General features: G+C 35.5%; 1 protein-coding gene and 1 long non-coding RNA gene across 7 annotated transcripts in view; both read right to left on the reverse strand.

Annotated features, from left to right (window-relative positions):
* Positions 1-3,982, reverse strand: part of CHD2 (chromodomain helicase DNA binding protein 2) — a 120,694-nt gene extending 116,712 nt beyond the window's left edge. For 3 of the 5 annotated variants that reach the window (XM_040642746.1, XM_040642747.1, XM_008687623.2), the window contains exons 1-2: positions 3,376-3,982; positions 2,902-3,033 (exon numbers count right to left, since the gene is read on the reverse strand). In XM_040642746.1, the coding sequence (XP_040498680.1) occupies positions 2,902-2,963 (62 nt within the window). In that variant the 5' untranslated portion in view covers positions 2,964-3,033; positions 3,376-3,982. The remainder of the gene's footprint in view (positions 1-2,901; positions 3,034-3,375) is intronic. The other 2 variants (XR_005838056.1, XM_040642748.1) reach the window with 1 other exon arrangement.
* A 2,161-nt stretch (positions 3,983-6,143) lies between these two features.
* LOC103660012 lies at positions 6,144-19,981 on the reverse strand. Of its 2 annotated transcripts, XR_005838057.1 has the most exons (5): positions 19,848-19,981; positions 17,491-17,559; positions 16,811-16,897; positions 11,155-11,224; positions 6,144-6,520 (listed from the first exon to the last, which is right to left on the reverse strand). It is a non-coding gene; the product is annotated as an uncharacterized LOC103660012 (long non-coding RNA). The 2 variants fall into 2 exon arrangements; XR_005838058.1 differs by lacking the exon at positions 16,811-16,897 and having other exon boundaries at positions 19,848-19,980.
* Between the last annotated feature and the right edge of the window lie 818 nt (positions 19,982-20,799).

The raw sequence follows: 20,799 nt of genomic DNA on the forward strand, positions 1-20,799 counted from the left end.
AAGATGCCAAGGGCTCACAGCGCTGCTGCCTGCGCTAACTACCGAGCTGCCCTTTATTTTAGCACCAGAGAACCAAAAAAGGGGAGGCTGGCGGGGGGGGAAGTAGTTTTGATATATCAAGTTTCCATTCGGATTTTCAGTCTTCTCAAAAATCCCGATTCTTAAGAATTATCAGCATCATAAAATGGCTGCCACTTAAAAACTGCCTGTTCAGTCCACAAGCAACTGCATTATGCCATTTCTAATTAGCCCCAGGCTTTTATTCTAAAAGGCTGATTAAAAAGCATAAGATTTTGCCCGCACCGCAGCTTGTCAAAATAAATCTGGTTCAGAGAGAAGATTTAGAGAGAAATTTAATAAACTGTCTCAGTTCTTTAGATAAAATTGCAAACGCAGCGTCCTAGAACACACAGAACTCTTTGTGTGCACACAGTTCCATTCACATTCCCTTCTCTCCTGTCTCCATTCTTTAATATTACTGAAGTTAACCCAAACTGCCAATTACTTTGGTAAGAAGTGTGTGGCATACGTTCTTCACTAAAACTTTTGTTTTAAATATTTAGAAACTTTACAGATTATCAATTTTAAAATCATATTTTTGAAAGTGAAGTTTTTAATCTTCAGAAATCACGATATACAACATATAACATTTAAAAGCATTAACAAAAGAATACAGCAATAACAAACTTTTTGGAATTATAAAGTCATTGCTTTATTTCCAAAAACAATGAAGTATCACGTTTACCTAAACTTGCACTCAATCCTTTCAGATCTTAAACTAATTCTCAGAAGAGTTTACTTGACCTGTAAACTCCTCCCTTCCTCTCTCGTGGCTCAGGCTGCAAAAGTGAATTTTGTAGTATCCCCTAAACACTAGACTTTGTGCCATAGAAACCAGGTCCTTACGAAGAAATTTTGATAGATTAAGGAACCAAGTACTAATACCTCAACAGTCTTCTGAACCTTGGCTTCCTAAAAATAACATTAATCTATCACAATAAACATCACTAGCATCCCATTAAGCTTTACAATTTTAAAAGGAAATAATGTCATAATTATGTACATGTATTAAGGTATGCAATTTCGGATAACTAATTTAAAACTCCATCTCAAGGAGTCTCTCAGATATTTTTGAACATTCATCAGGTATGTGAATCAAACTACTTGACAAAATGCATTTAAAAGTACAGTACATGCCTCCTTGTTAAGCTGTAAACCCCACTGCCAATAGGTAAATGCATGACAACTTCCAAATAGTTTTCTAGGTGAGTAAATTATTTAAAAAATAGCAACAGTGCTTAATTTTTTAAGTTAGAAGGCAGTCTCATCAATGACGTTAACCACAAACCTTGCATAAGAAAGACAAAACCTATGTGAGACTATGCAAATCATACACACTCAAGGGAGTAACAATTTTAGGTACTGAATCTTTAATAATTTGTCAAATACACCTGGGGATTCCTATTTCTTCAAATTGCCGTTACTTTTCAGAAAAATCAGTTTAGGATTAGTGGAGAAGTTTTCTGTCCTAAATCAAACCTAGGTAATTACATGGGCAATTCAGTTCAAAAGACAGCAGTCCAAACTGTATGACAACTCAATTTGCAAAAGAATTTGGAAAGGTATTTTTAAAAGCAAGGGTCAAAATATATTAACTATAATAAAACATAAACTTCAACATTTGTAATAAACCAGTTCAAAACTTTCAAATTCACTAATCTAATAATAAAGTATATTACTTCTATAAAATTGTAAAAGTAAAAGCAAAACTGGGGGGGAATCATATAACCAATCACATCCTTAACTGTAGGATTTAAAATTCTTAACATGATAATTTATAAGAACACACATCAAGAAATGTATTCGTATGTACTTTTAAGAATTAATATACAGATCATACAACAAAATGTCTAAGAGACTTTATTACTTAGTCACTAATAAGATACTCCAACAAATGTGAAACAAATCGTGATCTGAACAAACAGTATATTTGTAAGCTTCAGAAGATAAAGCATTCCAGGCGACTCTGTCAAAATAAATCAATAAATTTAAAGCAGCTACAACTAAAATGCAAGAATAAGATACTACACATCTACCAACCAGAAAGCACTGTCTGAATATAAGCATATAAATGCAAACCTTAAAATATTTTAAATCCAAAATATACAAGTATAATCACATTAACAAACACAAAAGAGAAGTATATTAAGAGTATTCCAGGATTTCTGTGATCACAGGTTTGATTTCATAAATGCAGGAACTGTAACCATGGAGTAAAGGTTTTGATAAATCTTATCAAAATTTCCTAAAATGTCAAGAGTATCAAAAGAAATATAGAGTCAAGTAAAAATATAAACTGAGAGGCATCAGTCAAAGGGTCCTTTTTGCAATTTCATTTTAAAATGTACATTTTTTCATTCATATAACTTTCTCAAACATCTATTTACTATAATTTACTACCACAAGGCTCCTCTATGGCCTTCAGTTACAAGTTTGGGTATCCTAGATTCTTCAAAGAAAAAATTTGCCTTGTATGTAAAATGGTGCAATGCAGCAATGGCTAAACCGACAAGGTCATTTTTCTACAGCACAAAAACCTAAAAACTGAAATTTATTAACAGAAAAACTGTAGTTTACAGGAAAGGCCCCTTTGAATAAAGGTACCTTACCTTTTGACTGCTGTAAGAGGCCTTAAGTCACAACTCAACTTTCATAAATTGCTACCAAAAAATTAGGGTGTGGCATATTAGCAATCTCAAGGTCACGCTTTAAAAAACGAATCCAAATTAGTAAAATACTTAAAATAAAACAGACAGCTTTCCCTGTCTGTTAAGGTAAACAATGTAAGCTGAGGTTTCCCCCAAAAAAAAAGAAAAAAGGAAGAAAGTTGATAGCTCATACCTCGATGCATTGCTGTGTAGCGAACTGTCCTCCTCTTGGCTTTTGTCCTTATTTCTCATCATCTTTTAATTCTTAAATATAAGGGGGAGGGGGAATCTGTGTTTGCTTTGAAGTCCTGTGCCCAGGTATTTACTGTCAAAAGTTGAAAGAAAGGTAAGGTCCCAGCTTCTATCGATGATTTTTATTATCAGGAACAAAGTCCTGACGATGTAACGATATTGTTATAATACAACAGCGGTAAGCACCAAAAAACAAAATATTTCTATTTTTTCCTTAAAAAAAAAACAAAAACGGATAAACCGAACAGGGGAATCATCACTATCAATAAGGAAAGTTTCTCAAAGTAACACACTGGATACAAATAACAATCTCTGTATCTTATTGCGTCATCCAGGAATTTCTCATATTTACAGAAAATAAAGCAAACTTATACATATAAATCTTTAAAATTATCACTAACGATCATGGACTTACCTGATCCATGTAGTAGGTCCAAAGCAAGAGTCCTATCTAGTAGTAGAAAAATATCAGATCCCAAATAATTAAAAATAAAAACAAAATTCTCCGTTACAAAAACGAAAAATAAATACAATAATCCTCCAATATGTTAACTGGTCAAAAAAATAAAGCAACAATTAATACTAAAACGGGTCCGGAAGAAAAAAAACCTCATTAGGAGAGCGCACAAAAATGGAGGTGCGCCATGGCTTCTAAGCTGGAAAAAACAACGACCTGGGCTCTCAGTACGGCTGCTTCTTTCCAACAAGGCACGAAAAGAAAGGTCCTAAAAGCTGCTTTTCTCCCTTAAAAAGGTTCAAATCGACCCCAGTAAGTCACTAGGAGAGGCAGGGGGCTGCGGGGGCCCCCTGAGGCTGCCCGAAAGTTAGGGAAAGTTGCGTAAAGTGAGGCGAAGGCAGGGAGCAGAGCGCGCTCTCTCTAAGGCACAGCCGCCATCTAGAGCCTCCTTCCCAGCTCTGAGAGCTCTGCCTTTGATTGACACTCTCTACATTTACCCCACAACTCAGGTGATGTACCATAGACCCACCCCTTCATCTCCACCAAAAAAAAAAAAAAAAAAAAAAAAAAAAAAAAAAGATCCTCCATCCCAGGGAGCCTGAGGACCCCTACCCCCACACCTCCCTGCCCCTCCAGACCACCCCATCAAGGGGAGGAGGGAGGGTTTCTTAACCCCCTCTGGCTCAAGCACCCTTTTTAAGCCAGAGAGAAATGTAATTTGTTCCTTTTGTCTAAAGATCTGCTAAATATTTCAGTCCTTGAGCTAAAATAACTTCCTCTCTGGACAGGAAGTGGTGTTTTATCAAGCCATTTTGAAAGAGGGATAATTCTTAGAGAATATAAAGCTAAACATAAGTATTAATCTTTTAAAAAATTAACCCCCCCATGGGTAAAATGGTTCCTAAATAAAAGCAAAACCTCAATTTCATAAATTAAATTCAACTCTTGCCTTCTTTATGAAGCCTAAAAATTATCTAAAGGCAAAGTTTAAGGGGTAATTTTCCATCCCAACTGGAAAAAAGGGGTACAACTCAACAGCGCCTCCCTAGTGTTCAGTTGCATTAGAGCAAAAATTAATGCAACTAGCTTTTATCCAAGAATCTCAATTTTTCTTTAAACCTGAATAAAATTCTTTAACCCATTATATATAACCTTGTGAATCTCACCCAAAAAATCCTTATAACCACAATATATTTACTTCAAAGAGAGGCAAAACAAAGTTCTTAAATTCAAGAGCATGGAACCACTATGGGTACCTTTAAATAACAAACCCAAGAAACTCCAAATCCAAACCAACACAACACATATATCCCAAACATTCCCTTTTATTTCAAATCAAATTCTATTAACCCATTTCGACAATGGCAAATTAATAACAATTGGTCCTATCTGATGGCAAGTTATCAAAGTAATGTCACAGGGCAAATTCTCCTAGACCAAAACCATGAGCTCTATGGAAACAAAATGACTACTAATGCCAAAAACAAATAATTTAACACATTTCTCTCAACAAGCACCCCAAGACATTCACACATCCAAAAAAAAAAAATCAACTTTCCTCACTTAATATTATAGTATGCCAGAACAAGGTCCTCCTCTCACTGAAGAAGTCCATTCTAGGTTTATACCTAACAAAAGCAACAATGTTGCATCTAGGTAGTAAAATCCATAATCAAAACCTAGTTTCAATTCTGTACTTTCTACAAAACAGAAATTTTCTACCAAAATCAAAATCCAAAATTCCACTTTTGATTTATACAGACCAACCACCTCAAATCAGTCAATGAGAATATTGCACATGTATTAATCAGAGATGTATGCACTGTGGTATTTGACATTAATCACACAAAATGATTACTTCTCACCAAAAGAAAATAAAAATTCAAGCTGAACTCTTGTTATCTGTGTAACAGGAAAACATAATCAACAAGTCATTCAGTCTATCAAAATGAAGCCTACCCCACCTTTATAATAGTTATTAAAACTGGTATTAGTCAGTTATCAATAAATGGAACAGCAGCATTCACCTAGAATTCAAATAATCTATGACACAGCATGATTTATTTAAACTCCTAACCATAGTTAAGAAAAATACAAGATAAAAGCCCTATTTCATATTTATATAAAATGTATTATAGACATTATTGCCACCAAAATTTAAAGTCCTTTTATGAATACCCTAAGGACACTTCCATATAAATCCAACACCTCTTCCCCTGATTTTAACCATTAAAACAACAGGAGGCATCAGTTTAATTTAAATGTTCAGATGAATATTCTACTGTAAGACATAATATTAAAAAGCAGAGGTAAGATACCTTTTCCATCAACACAAAATAACTCATACAAATATTTTATCACTTATCCTGAATTTTGGGGCAAAGGGCATTTTGTTTTATAAGCTCATTACAATCTCATGGCGAATTAAATTTCCTATTATTACCCCTTGGTAAGTTATTTTCCAAGATGTTTCAAGAAGCACAAAATGGCATTTCAACCAAACCACCACCTCTTAACGCACAAATAAATTTCCACAACTTTGTGAAAAAAGACATCTTAATCAACCAAGTAAAACATCTTCCAGCACACCATTTCCATTTTACCAGCTTTATTCAGTACACTTTACTGCTGGGGAACTGTAAAGGTCGAAGTGTTAAGGCAGCAATTGAACATTTAACGAAACTTCAGCTTTAAAAAAAAAAAAAAAAAAAGCCCAAACTGAGAAATTTTAAATTGTTAAGAAATTTTATTAAAGTTAACATTCCACAAGATCATACTCATACAAAACAAACTGCAAAAACTTCCAGGCATACAAACTAACATCTGTGTTAATGTGCCATCTTTCTTCTCCAAATGTCAAAAATGAACTTGTTTTAGTGATACAAAAAGTCTTTAGAAAGTCAAATCCACTGTCCATTTGTGCTGGGTTAGAAACCTATGTCTTCATTCATTTCATGAAATCCATGTTAAAAGAACCCTGTCTTGGTTGTATATTATCACAGCACTCTTGTATTAATCCATTTTCCTCAATTCCCCATAGTGGACTGCCATCTTGTTTTCTCAGTGGTAGGGTCCATTTGAGACTCTTCAAGCTGACTGGGTGCTTGATGAAAACATTAAAAGAAAAAAATGCTGTTGGAATACCAATAATCTTATTCCTTCAAAGAGAACATCCACCCACCTTGAAGATACTCTTACCATACACAAAGGTTTAATTTTGTAACAGCTTTAAACTATGAAACTGTATTAAAGTTGTATGTACTGCACCCACTTCTCAAGGAGAGAATCATGGCATGACTGCAAACGAGTAACGAAGTTGTTCTACTGTCACGGATACATATTTATATAAAAAAGTGGCAGTGAAAAGACAAATTTTACATACTTAATGTTGTTACACTGTCAATATGAAAAGTAAAAACAAAAATTCAAATTCAAAATCCTGGAAAGCAAAATTACAGCAACACTATGGATTCTAAATCTCAATGCAGAAAACTTTCCAAGCTTCTTCAAATAAAACTAATTATGGAGAAGAATTTTAAGATTAAGGGGGAGAAAAAAAAAAAAAAACCCAAAGCAGTGGTTAACAGCATAGTTTTCAGAGTTCAACAGATGTTAATTAATTTTGCTTACATAACACAAATGGCCAATAAAGATGCCACCATCTTCAGCTACTTATTTGAAAATACAGGAAATATGTAGCAAATAGGAAAAAAATGATCAAAAATGCAAAATATCTACCTGGCCTATTATTTGCCATAAATTGCTATCAGGTTTCAAATTAAATACAAGTAAAATACTCCTATTGCCAAAATATCAAATGTTCCTCATAGAGAAACAAATCCATTACTTAAATAATTTGAACTAAAGGGATTAAATAGGAAACCAGGATATTCTACTATTAAATAAATGATCCTGATCCATCATGAGCAAACATAATTGCAAAAATAAGTTTTAACTCTGGTCTTCACCAATTTTGCAGCTCTCAAACTAAATTTGTAGACATGAAGTCTGGGTGACACTGAGATTATTAAATATAAGACATTTTTGCTCTTTAGGTAGTTAAATCTTATCTCCTAAACTATAATTAGGATTTATTGTCTATATATACAAAATAGATATCTACTTGAGTAAACTACTTGATAACCAAGAGACACTGACACTCATATTAAAAAATGACTAAAAATGAATGTCACAACAACAGTAATAAACATCAAATGCAAGATGTTTCTCCTTAACATACTTTCCTGATTTCTCTCCACCCTAAAATAAGAACTACGTAACTCATTCATTCTTCATATCAATAAAGTATCTTCCATTTGAACTATTCATTCCCTAAAACTAAAGGACATACATTTCTATGTAGAAGTATAAAAATTAAAATACCATCATTTCTCTTGAACTGTTTATTATAATTTCTCCCCAATCTCTACTGTTACAATGGAAGATCAAGCACTAAATGAAGTTGGGGCTGTAAATACTATTATGGATCAACAATGACACTAATGTATTGATAAGTTATAATTCTTTCAACAGCTATAGGTACAATGTATTCAGTTTAGTACATATTAAATGATAAACTCAATGCTTTCTGTTCTTTTGCCACAGGACAAGAGGTAAAATTTATCCAGGATACTGAAACTTCCTTTTAAAATCATTTTAAAAATTTCAAAAGATGACCTAATGACATTAAAGTCATTTTAAAATTACTCAGTAAAATGCAACTATTTGTGTGAGAACAACAGAGATTAGAAATACTAGCATATTGATCATTCTAGCACGTTGTATAAGATGACAAAAAAAAAATGCTACAAGAGGAGACAACTCTTGTGACATTAAAAAAATCATGATCAGTCTTGCACTCCTGCAAAGCCAATGAAAAGCAAAAAGTGAGAATTTTGTTAATAGGCAAAAGTGCTCAGTCAAGCATGAAAATACCTTAAAAAACCAATGAGGGACTTGTGAGTAAGCCATTTATTTTCATGGAATTCCAAATTCTTGAAAAAACTAAATTTGCAAATAAGCAAATTTATGTCACAAAATAAAAAAGAAGGTAGGCATGAGTGCTGTGAGCCTGGGTATTTTCTTAGTAACAAAATCCACAGTTCTTCATGTGTAAAATAGAAACAGTAGTACCTACCTCATGTGGCAGTAGTGAGAATTAAATTAGTACATTTATAGCTTTTACATTACCTGGCATATAGAAAGACCTCAATAAATGTTACTTAGCTATTATTCCCATTTAACAATAACCAAAGTACATGGAGATCTACAAACTAAACTTACTAATCAAAATAATTTATATTCCAATAGCAGCAAGACCTCTGAAAAATCCATTGGATAAATGGGGTTAATCATTTAAAGAAACTTTCTGCTTTAAAGAGAATTTTATCTTGCATTAAAATAAGATCAGTACAGAAAACTTTGTAGGGTTCAGATAACAAGGCCCTACTACACATCTCTCCAGAAACTTGTGAATTACTGCAGACATACTGAAAAGATGATGGTTTGATCTAGAATTCCATCATCAAACAGACCTAGATCTTTTGTGAATTTTACACAGAGGCTTCAAGCTTATGCTATAACAGGTAGGAGAATTTTTTCACTCTGCTGTTCATAGTTTAGATGTCCTTTTTAAGGAAAACTGTTTGTTCTAAGAAAATTCCCAAAAGCAAAAGTAAAGGTTTCTATGATAAGAAGGTACTAACAGGCATCTCTTAAAATACCTAAATATTGTACATCCAGAAATTTAAGAATATAAAATTGAGCAAGGAGGTCTTCTCTTTAAATTCTAATTCAGTAAATTTGTTTCAAAGTCACTGGATATTATAAAGTAAGTTAGCTGAAACGCAAGCAAGTCGTCAGCTGAAATGTTATTCATTACTGAATTGGGTTTGAGGGGCTCCCCTAAAATAAGCATAAGCAATCTCCTTACCTCTACTTCCCAGCAACTCCCATTTTTAATAGCAACAAAAAATGTGGGGGACAAGGAGAAGTACAAGGAAAAAGAAATGATTAACGATTCTTAATTTTAAAAGTAGATGGCTCTAATAATGTCACAATAAATTAATGTTAATTTATATCACTTTAAAACTCAAATAGTTATTGCAAAACCAAAGGGACAAAGGAGTATAAAATAACGATGAGGAGCAGAAATTGATCCTTCCCATCATATAATTAAGATTCTTGGTGCTTATGACTTGATTTCAGTCTTCTTTATACTGATCTTTAAATTTGAAAACATTTAATAGTAAACTCAGTTGTCTTATTACCAAAAGTAGCCTGAATCCTCAATAGGATTACAATGCACTAGTGAAGTCTGGGTCCTAAATACAGTGGGCTAAAAACTACCTTACAAAATTATTTGAAAAACACCACCTAACTGTTGATTTCCTGGAGAATAAGATCAATTATGCTAAGAAAAAGAATCATCTAAGGTTTTAAAATCAAATCAAATCTTCCCCGTTGTCCCTATATAAATCAGACGACATGTACATGTTAAGAGACTGAAAGTTGTAGTTTCTTGTCCCTTTTACTCTTTACTGATTCAAAGTTTTAATTCTCAGACATAAATAAAAATAAAAATTTCTATTTTAATAATGAATTTAACTTTTGTTTTCCAATTAGACCTAAACCACTAGTTGACAAATAATGTTTCACAGAAATGATATACCACAAATCAAGTACTTATTGACCATCCACTATGTGCCAGGCAATTAATCTCTTTAAAATATGAGAAATGAGATCAATAATTGTACTTAGATAAGTTTTCATCTCTGCCCTCACTAACCCCATCAAAATGTCAAAAAAAACCCAAAGCTTCACCTTTTACAGGACCTAGCAGCCATTACACAATGGAAGTTGAAGTACTAATTAGAAACCAAGGTATAATCTAAAATCTACATTCCCAAATGTGATTCAAGAATATTTAAGGAACAGCTAGGATGTAACAGCATACCTAAAAAGTTCTGTCAATAATAAATAAATCCTTTGGAGAATTCATCCAAATTCATTTCTACACTCTCCTCCTACTTTTTCTCATGTTGGGGGTTAGACTGACTATTCCACAGTAGTAGTAACCAAATCTTCTAAAATCAAACCATAACCTCAATGTGAAAAGAACTTCTTCTTGGGCCTTTAAGTTTAAGGAAAGTTCAGAATTACTTTATTTCTTAAAACTGTTACACTGAAATCCATTAAGAAGTATGTTCTATTACCAAAAAAAAAACCCAAGGGCTTCTGAGTTCTACATAGGAAGGATTAAGTTGACCCAAGAGATGGACGGACAGGTAAGCTTTCTTTACAAAACAAGGTAGTAATTACTTCTGGGTTTGTGACCATTAGCTACAACTACTCTCAACTCTACAGCTGTAAGTGGGAAAGGAAACACAGACCATGTGTAAATGGAAGAGCGTAGCTGTATTCCAATAAAACTTTATTTACAAACATAAGGAGGAGTTTACCAACACCCAGATCTAGGGTGAAATGTTGGAAGTATGTTTCAATGTGGGTTACTCTGCATTCTGTCAGAGAGTTTAAGAAAGAATATAAAAGGCTGGAGTAAACAAGCAAAATTTTAATCAACTTCATACACATCTAACCATGTTTTTTTTATTTTTGTACTGCTTTGAGCTTCACTAAAGCCCTTTATGTTTCTACAACTCTGACTCCATTACTCAAATTTCCAAAGTCATTGAAAATTTAGAAACAGATTAAACATGAAAATTAAATAAAACTTACTAAATGCTTCCACCAACATCTACTATGGTGTACAGGCCCTTCAGAGAATTCAGTCTCTGGATTCACATTTCTGCAGGAAACAAAAAGAATATAATTTTATGCATAGAAAAAGATAAAAATAGACTAAAATGCCATGATTTATTCCAAAACTTCAAAATAAGGATCATCCACCAGAAGACTAAGACATACATGTATTTATGAACAATATAGTCCAAGCAGAAGGTAAGTTCTAACCCTGAGGATTTTAAATCTGGGTGTACAGGAGGCTCACCTGTAGAATAAGTTACTATAAAAACCATCCTTAAGTCTCAGTCCCCAAGAGAGTAAATAAACTCTGGTCTCCCTAGATTTAATGGACAATCAGGGTGTAGAACTAGTTATTTAACAGAGCCCAACATCACTTTTTTTTTTTTTTATTTTTTTTATTTGACAGAGAGATAGAGCACAAGCAGGGAGAGCTGCAGAGGGAGAGGGAAAAGCAGGCTCTCCACTGAGCAGGGAGCCCAATGTGGGGCTTGATCCCAGCACCCTGGGATCATGACCTGAGCCAAAGGCAGCCATTTAAGCAACTGAGCCACCCAGGCACCCCTCAAACATCACTTCTTAACAGTACAGAATTATCTTAATTTCTGGTCGTTCATCTAATCCACTTTCAAGACTTTAATTTGATTTATTGATTTGAGAGAGATAGCAACAGAGAGCACAGGGAGGAGAGGGAGAAGGCAGCTCCCAGCTGAGCAGGGAACCCCACATGGGGCTCAATCCCAGAACCCTGAGATCATGACCTGAGCTGAAGGTAGCCACTTAACAGACTGAGCTACCCAGGTGCCCCCCCCCCCCCCACTTTCAAGACTTCCAAAGGAAAACTTCCATTACCCACTTACAGGGCCATGTTTCTCACTCATTATTATCCATCGTATTATTTCACATCATCATGTACTTTAATCAAACACTTTTAAGATAAATACAAAGGAAATTTTAGACAAAATTTCAAACTACATTTATTCCCAACTGTATTAACCTATTCAAGCAACACTAACCCTTTTTAAAATACATAGTTGAGGGGCGCCTGGGTGGCACAGCGGTTGGGCGTCTGCCTTTGGCTCAGGGCGTGATCCCGGCATTGTGGGATCGAGCCCCACATCGGGCTCCTCCGCTATGAGCCTGCTTCTTCCTCTCCCCCTCCCCCTGCTTGTGTTCCCTCTCTCGCTGGCTGTCTCTCTCTCTGTCAAATAAATAAATAAAATCTTTAAAAAAAAAAAAAAATACATAGTTGATAACAAAAGTATCATATCCATGCTGTTCGCTAGTCAGACAGAAATGCCCCGTAAACTAAAACATGGAAAATGTTTCTATTTCAAATGCCCTCTGAATAAAGGTATGCATTTTTTCATTCACTCTACTCTTAAGTATGATTATAATAATCATAACATGTAGAGCTACCAAAAACTCAGTTTAAGTTCAATATTAAAGTGTAGTAATTTGGGGCGCCTGGGTGGCTCAGTCGGTTAAGCGTCTGCCTTCCACTCAGGTCCCTATGATCGCAGGGTCCTGGGATTGAGCCCTGAGGGAAGTCTGCTTCTGCTTCTCCCTCGCCCTCTCCCCCAGCTTGTGCTTGCTAATAAATAAAATCTTTAAAAAAAAATGTAGTAATTTAAGGATATTTAGAAAGCACAATAGTTGAGGATTTAAGTTACCTACTCAAACGCTGTTCCATGACTAAGATTTCAAACTTTCAAGTTATAAGGCAAGTTCCTGATTATACTACCAAATCTAAATCCCTTTAGTCATTTTGACTAATCATAATCAAGAAATACAGCAAAGATTTGCTTCAAAATTACCTCTAAGAGTTAAGATGCTAAAATAACGTCCCACCAAGTTAACAAATGAAGCAATTTACAAGAAACGGCATTATTTATTCACCTTTAAGCTTCCAAATTTAATCTGACCTTAATAGGGAATATAGTTTGTTGACAAACAAGTATTAAATCAACCAAATGAACTAAACTGATTTAACTCCTAAAAGGAAATGGAACTTTCATTGGTGAAAGAAACGTCTGAGGGAAAACCTTCACAAAAAGCTACCCATGAGTAAGAGTATGTGCCTCACTCCACCAAAAACAAAAAAGGACTTGGATCTCACTTTGCATTGCTTCAAAAATTACTGACACCAATGTAATCTACCATTACCATTTCCTTCCCCAAAATTGAGATAGCAGTATTCTGTCTTCTTTAAAAAAGGGTGGGGAGGAGCCAAGTTTGGCTTAAGCAGACTACAAAAGTTGGTAATTTTGCTCATATTCCTATCTTTAATAGTTTGCAGTATTATAGATTCTCATTTAATATAAAATTTTAAGTGTAATGCACACTTCAACTGCTGGTCCTTTTATATTATAAGGCAAAGACTCTTATCTTTATTAGCTCATTTGTGCTTTTCTTAAAATATAGATTTTGTCAACTTTTAACCTGTTAAAGTCCTTAAAACAATTTTTACATTTAAATTAAGAATAAAATCTGAGAGCACTCTGAATATATGAAATCTTCCACAAAAATAAGGCAGCAATAAAGTCATTAACATTCGTAAGTCAACTCAGAAACCACTAAAGTTAAGTAAACTATCTTCATCATCTAAATTAAAATGATTATGATTACTATGTAATACACATTAAGGGTAAAAACTGCTTGTTTGGGAAATATTCATTATCAAATAAATAGCTTAATTTAAAAAGCAAAGGACTGTTTTCCAAACGCAGATCTAGCTTGTACAATGTACAAATCAAAACATCCAGTTGTAGGAAACATGCCACTTGAATGCTATGAAAACAATCAAGTCATACAGTTCTTATTTATAAACTTAAGAACATCCTTGAATTTAGATTGTAAAGGTTAATTACATTCAGAAATAACAGCCAATTTGAAAATTAGAAGTTTGTATTGAGCCACTCAACCTAGAAAGGGAAAGTAGCTGGTGAAATGAGGATATTTACCTTTGAAGCATAAAATTTTTAAAGGAAATTAAATCGATTATGTCAAGCATGTAAATGATAAATCCTCATTTATCTGTGATAGCCAGATGCAAATATTAAATACACTAAATTTTAAGTATATTTAATAATTATTAGGGGGAAAAATCAACAATTTTTTATTGCAGCATTCTAAATCTCACTTGTTTAAATACAATTTCACACCTTAACTAATTTTTAAAATCAACCTTCCAGCATCTACATTTTTATATTAATACGTTGGAATGCATACCATCAAGAAAGTCGGGTACAGTGTATCACCCAGGTCTCATGTTACTCAAATCCATTTCTTCACAGAAACAGCATACATAATTTTTAATGCAAAAATTACAAGAACTGTTCTCCAGTTTGAATAAGATACTCCTTACTACTATTTTTAATCACACAATTAAGGGCTAAAAGTATCTTAAGAGATTAGAAACTCTCCAAATACTTTCTATAGATTAGGAGACTAAGGTCTACAGTGAATGTCAAGATTACAGGGCTAATCTACATTTAGAAGCTCCTCTCCGATTGCTGAATCACAGTTGTATTTTCTACTCTATCACACACACCTCACACACACCTCTCATTAATGAAGATGGAGATGTCTTCTTAGTATCTTTTTCCCCTTATGTCTCTCAACAAAAAAATCTCAGAGGAGAGAAAGTAAATTAATTGGTTGTCCAGTCCAAATTTTTAAATAATCAAAACTACAAATAACACTTTTCAACTTGAAAGAAAATTTATATTCAAAGTTACTATATTATATAATGTAGCCTCTAAGTGTCACACCATAGTTCACGAAAACCTTGTAATTTATGGGCATGGCTGCTTTCATTTCTGTGGAATTTCAGGTACTTTTTAAAATAGTATCATAGTAACAAATGCAATGAAACCTAGTCACCAATTCGATAGGTTATTTTTATGATTTAAAAGTTCATTCAAAATCCCAAAATAAAAACAAGTATTTAAGTGTCACTTTGGTTCTCAAGCAAAATACGGGAGGAAACTAATACATTACTTTTTTAATGAAATTTGGTAATTTAAAATAGTATCTACATTTTTATTTACCCTCATGTGTCCACTGCTTTTGTCCACCAAATATATTGCCCATTTTTACAAGCTTGGCCCAATCAGCAAGTTTCAGAACACTGAATATATAAGCATCATCATGAAGGCTGAAGTACATGTAAGACCTTTTTAAAATGTGTTTTGTTACAATCCTTTATCTTATTGGTGATAAAAGGGAAGCCGTACTTCATTAGATTGGGGATTAATTTAGAAGTTACTATATCATTTAGATTTTTTTTCTATTTATTGATACTGGAGTAAATAAAAATCCAATCATCATTTAACATTTCTAACCTTCAACCATTCATTTTTACTTTAATGGGTCAAACTGCACCTTCGGTAGCCCATGATAAAGTTATTGCTGATTTAAACTTAAAATCACATTACACTTCACATACATTTGTGTCTAAGAGGCCCAATTCTCAATTTTCATAACAGTACCCAACCACATATGAATACTAATCTAATATCCTATCATTTCCATACAAGAAACCCTAACCTTGGCATTTGTGTTAAGGGTTAAGATGAAAAAATGTTTGATTTATTTTGTATGAAGTTAGAGCTTTAAAAACACTATAGTTAAGTCTTAACATTTAGTTTTCTTTTGCACTAAATTTGCACTGAAACACAAATTTGATCAAATTGCAAAATGACTGAAAAGGAAAAATTAAGCTAAAACAAATACGATAAAAATATTACCTTTATCACCTACCTCAATGAATACAATAAGCCAACATCAACAGATAAGATTTTCCACATTTCAAGGACAAAGATAAACTTGCCTTCATATTACTTATTTGGCTATTCTTAAAAATTCCCAAGATATCTCTTACTATATATACATACTTCCTCTGCTAAATCCCTAACATCAGCTTAACAGTAATTTCCATGTTCAGTGTTAATTCATAAAGAACCTTTCTTGAAAATTATCAGGAGACGTATTTTTTCATTCATATATCTAGTTTTAAGGTGTAAAAGTATCCCATACATGTTGAAATTTCTTTCTTCCTTTTATGCTTTAAAAACAATTTTACTAAGCTATAGATCACAGGTCTCTTTAGATGCATTATTCTAGTTTCCTGTAAGATAGTACCTGTTTGAAAACGAAATCACAAAAACAGGTAAAATGAATATATCTATTAATAACTAAGTATGACAAGGTTTTCACTTTTTAAAATATAGTTCCTTTAAGAACTGGAAGATCAGCAAATGCAAAATTCTAGGGCATTTCAAAAACATGATCCATAGCATCAAAAAAAAAAAAAAAAGGCAAAAGAATTTCAGATTATAAAGACATATGATTCTGTTAACTACTGATTTAACCATAATCCTGAAGCAGCATATCACTAAAAAGTACTGAATGTCTTCCTGCTCTGATATAAATTACGTTTATCAACTGTTTTAACAGAATACAAAAGTGCTTTGATGTAAGGTAAAGGAATTTGACAGGCTTTCTTCTCATCTCCTTTTCGAGATAAACAGTCTACATTTTATGTTTCACTGACAAACTTTAGTGACATTTTCCTACTCAAATATTGGTAGCTATTAAATTTAAGATGTTGGCTAAAACATTTACTTACTTGCTATATAAAATAGAGGCTTTTGCAACTATTTCCTTTATATTCAAGGATAAAACTCCATGGGTCTCAGTCTTCAAAATGGCATACCTTTTGGAAGAAAAGAAACACACACACACACACACACCAATATTCTAAACAATTTACTGATGAACACACCAATATTCTAAACAATTTACTGATGAACAAATAGCAAGTAGGAGTGTTTTAAAACTTTTATTATATAATTGAAAACAAAAACTAAAATCTATGCTCACAAAACTTGATTTTTAAAATGTTCTTCCCTAAAATCTACTACTATGAATACTAACTAGTTCAAATTTTCCAATAAATTCATTTCTTTCAGTACTTAAATTAGTTTGCACAGTACACTAGAGAATTGAAAAAATGAATCTTTGGTTCATGGTTTTTCTCAAAATATAATCAGTCTTTCCTTGTTCCCAAAATTAAACAAAGGCTTAAGAGACCTTCAGTTTTTTAAACTACTCAAAAGCCACATTAACTTACAACGGCTAAGCACATACATCCTTCATTCAACGCAAAGGTTTAAAGGCTTTGTAAAATTATTTCAGATATTTAGTTTACTCAAAATCACTACCTGAAATATAAATTATCAAAGAGCAAAATAAAAACCAAATAGGCTTATTTTTATGTGAAAGTAATAAAAATTTACCCAGTCTTACCTCAAATTAAAGAGCTGTATTTGTTCAGAACCATCATCAACCAAATTTAATTTTAATCTTGTAAGTTACCTTAAAAAAAAAAAAAGATGATATCAATGTTTTGATTTTTAAACATTCCTTGGCCAAAGTTTCAGCATGATGAAACAATGAGAAAATACTCCAAATATGTGATCTATGGACAAATTTAGGGACGGCTCATCGACACACCACCTTTATGTTTAAGGCTGCAGTTATTTCTTATCTTAATGATATATCAATCGTCGTTTTCCTCATCTTTTAGTGGCATGGACAAACACTAGATATTAAAGCACTGAGATTAAATAAACTGCATTAAATTCACATCTTCAGACAGATTCAGGATTATAACCTTGTTTTTTATTTTTCTTTTGATGCCAGGCAATACACAAAAGGAAAAGTTTACCGTTTTTAAACACTGAAATCATCTTAAAATTTCCACTGCCATCTAGAAATTATTTTACAATTATAAGCAATTAAAAATTAACTCCTCCAGGAGAAATTAGTGAAGTTAAAATGGCTACTGGTTACTTTAAATTTTTAAACCACAAGTTATTTGATCTCACCAAGTGGGATATTAGCTTTGTCTTTTAAGCAAGTCTAAAACATGTAGTATCTATGACCTTTATTCAATTTCAAACCGGGGTCTTGAACATTTTCAGTCTCTCCCCTCCCCCATTTCTCCCGTAAAAAGATCTTATGAGGTTAAATTGCTATCAATTATTTTGCATTTCACTATTCAAAAAAGGAGCCTGAAAAAAGATTCAGAATATACATTTAAAACTACTTTCAGTGTTCACAAATTTCAAAAATGTTGTTTTGAAAAACCAAAATTGGTACTTAAGATTCTGTAAAATCAAGATATGCGCAACTGATGTAACATGTAGCACATGAATGCTATTCAGAACATAAAACAATTTCACTGACAAAAATACCATCAGAAATAGGGTGGATTACACCAATAACTTTGATTGTCTAGGTACTACGTAAATCTGCCCAACACTAGATAGATCTGCACCTTTACAACACAAGAGCTACCGCAGAATGAAGACAAATATATTCTAAAATACACAAAGGTTTGTGCATTTGTGGTCTGTTGTTCTAACCATTAAACTTAAATCCCCTCTCGGTTTTTTAAACTCACAACTATACAGGACTCTGCAAATTTTTGAGAAAGCAATATTTATTATTAAAATACTGTTCCATTTTAAGCATATCTAGATTTTTATGCATGCAACAAATGCAACAAATATGGCTCCTCTTCATCACCCATTACCGAGAACAGTCCTACTTTAATATTTACACTACGAGAAAGTAACTTCACAAAGAGATTTGGCGTCAGAATATTCCTTTGTAAAAGTTTTGTCGACCATGGCTTGTGCTAACATACATTATTTTTTAAAACAATAAAATGATGAACTTCAACTTTTAGAAGTCCAGGAACTGATCCAAGTACGTTCTAACATTCAGGTGTGGTTAAGTTACAGATAACGTCTCCTTATGACCTTTTAAAAAGTACCAAACAGTATATTTAATCATTATTCAAACATCAGAATGCCAACTAATCTTGGCGTATTTAGTCGATAAAATAAACTATCTTAATCAAACGTCATCGTCCAGCATCGAAATTAAAACCTATTTCCATTAAACAGCCTTGACGGTATAGTAAACTTATCTTCGTAATTTCTGAAAATACCAGCGGCACTTCTCCAATTTGCATTTTTAAAAGACAACCTTAACGTCATAAAGGTTTTAATAAGCGGCAACTACCTTCTCATCTGTAACACTGCAGCCGTTTTCAAAATCGGCTTTGAAAGAGTTAAAAGCCAACACCCAAAAGAAAAAAAAAACAAGTTTTATTTTTGTTTAAACGTAGTCAGGCTTCCATTGTTCTTTTAAATTCGACCATGAAGATGAGCTCCCACCTCGCCGGAAAGAGGTTAAAAAGCTCCCCCGTCGGAGAACCTGAAAGGAATTTTTTTTTTCCTTACCCTAAATATCAAAATAACTCACCCGGACAGTAAGGGGCTCTCCTCGCGCGGTCCCCTTCGGGCTCCCGCCTGCGGTCACCCGCCGCCGCCCCTTTCCCGGCCGGGCCGCTGCGGGCAGCGAGGCCGCCCCCCGTGGGGTCTGCCGCGGGGCTCCGCGCGCCCCCCGGCCCCGGCCCCGCGGCGCCCGGCGCTTCCCGCCCGGAGAGCCAGCAGGCGACGCCGGCGGGGCTGATCGGGGAGAGCCAGCCGGCGAGGCCCGGCCCGCCGCCCCCTCCTGCTCGCGCGCTCAAGGACATTTTGCTTTTCCTCCCAAGGACAAAGGACAATAAAAGGAGCCGGGGAACCACTCACCGGGTCCGAGCGCGGCTGTCGGCACCTCCTGGTCGCCCGCACCCGCGTTCCGCGCCGGGCCGCCCGCCCGAGCCTCCCGCCCGCTCCGGGTCGAGCCGCCGGGGCCCCGGGGAGCCTCCGCGGCCGCTGCCGCAGCGGCGCTTTCGGCGTCGTGGGCCCGGCCGCCCCGGGAGCCTCTGCCGCGGGCTCCGACACCCGCGCGCGGCCCGCCTCGCCTCAGCCGCGACCGCTTCGCTCCCGCGGGCCTGCGGGCCGCCCGGGCGCAGCTTCCCGCCGGCCGGCGGGCCCCGCACCCGCGGCGGAGCGCCTGACAGCTCGGGGTGCTGCTGCCTCTCCGGCCATCTTGTGCCGTGTGTGTGTGGTGTCTCTCTCCCGTCTCCTCTCTCGGCTTTACTCCCTCCTCCTCCTCCCCCCGCCCCACACACCACACAACATGGCCTCTTCGCTGCGGCGGCGGCTGCGGCGGCAGCAGCAGCTCCGCCGCGCTCCTGCCCGCTCCCCTCCCCCACTCTCCCCGCCTCCCGCCCGCAGCCTCGTGTCCCAGCGCGCACGCGCGCCGCCGCCCGCCCGCCTCGGCCATTGGCTCCGCCAGCTTCCTGCCACCCCTTCCCGGGAGCGGCCTCACGCACGCTCACAGGCGTCTTCCTCCATCCTAACAACAACTTCTTCGATACTATTGGCTGATTCTGATCCCACCCCTTCGGCTATCGCAGTGCGGATAGGCTGACTTTAATGCCATTCACTCCCCTTAGGCGTTTCTGGTTTTCTTGAGGGGCACCAGCCCGCGTTTGGCTAGTGATGGAACCTTTGGGTTTGGAGCTGGGCTGTTGCTTTGCGCCCCGCAGTGCGGACCCCTCCAGGCTAGCTGGTGAGGGGCAGGGGGCGGGGGTTCTTGGCGCCGGATAGGCCAGGTTAGAATCATTAGTACAGGGATGAGGGCCTCACTTCTGGA

Source organism: Ursus maritimus, unplaced genomic scaffold (genome assembly GCF_017311325.1).
Source record: "Ursus maritimus isolate PB19 unplaced genomic scaffold, ASM1731132v1 scaffold_27, whole genome shotgun sequence".
NCBI classification, from domain to species: domain Eukaryota; kingdom Metazoa; phylum Chordata; class Mammalia; order Carnivora; family Ursidae; genus Ursus; species Ursus maritimus.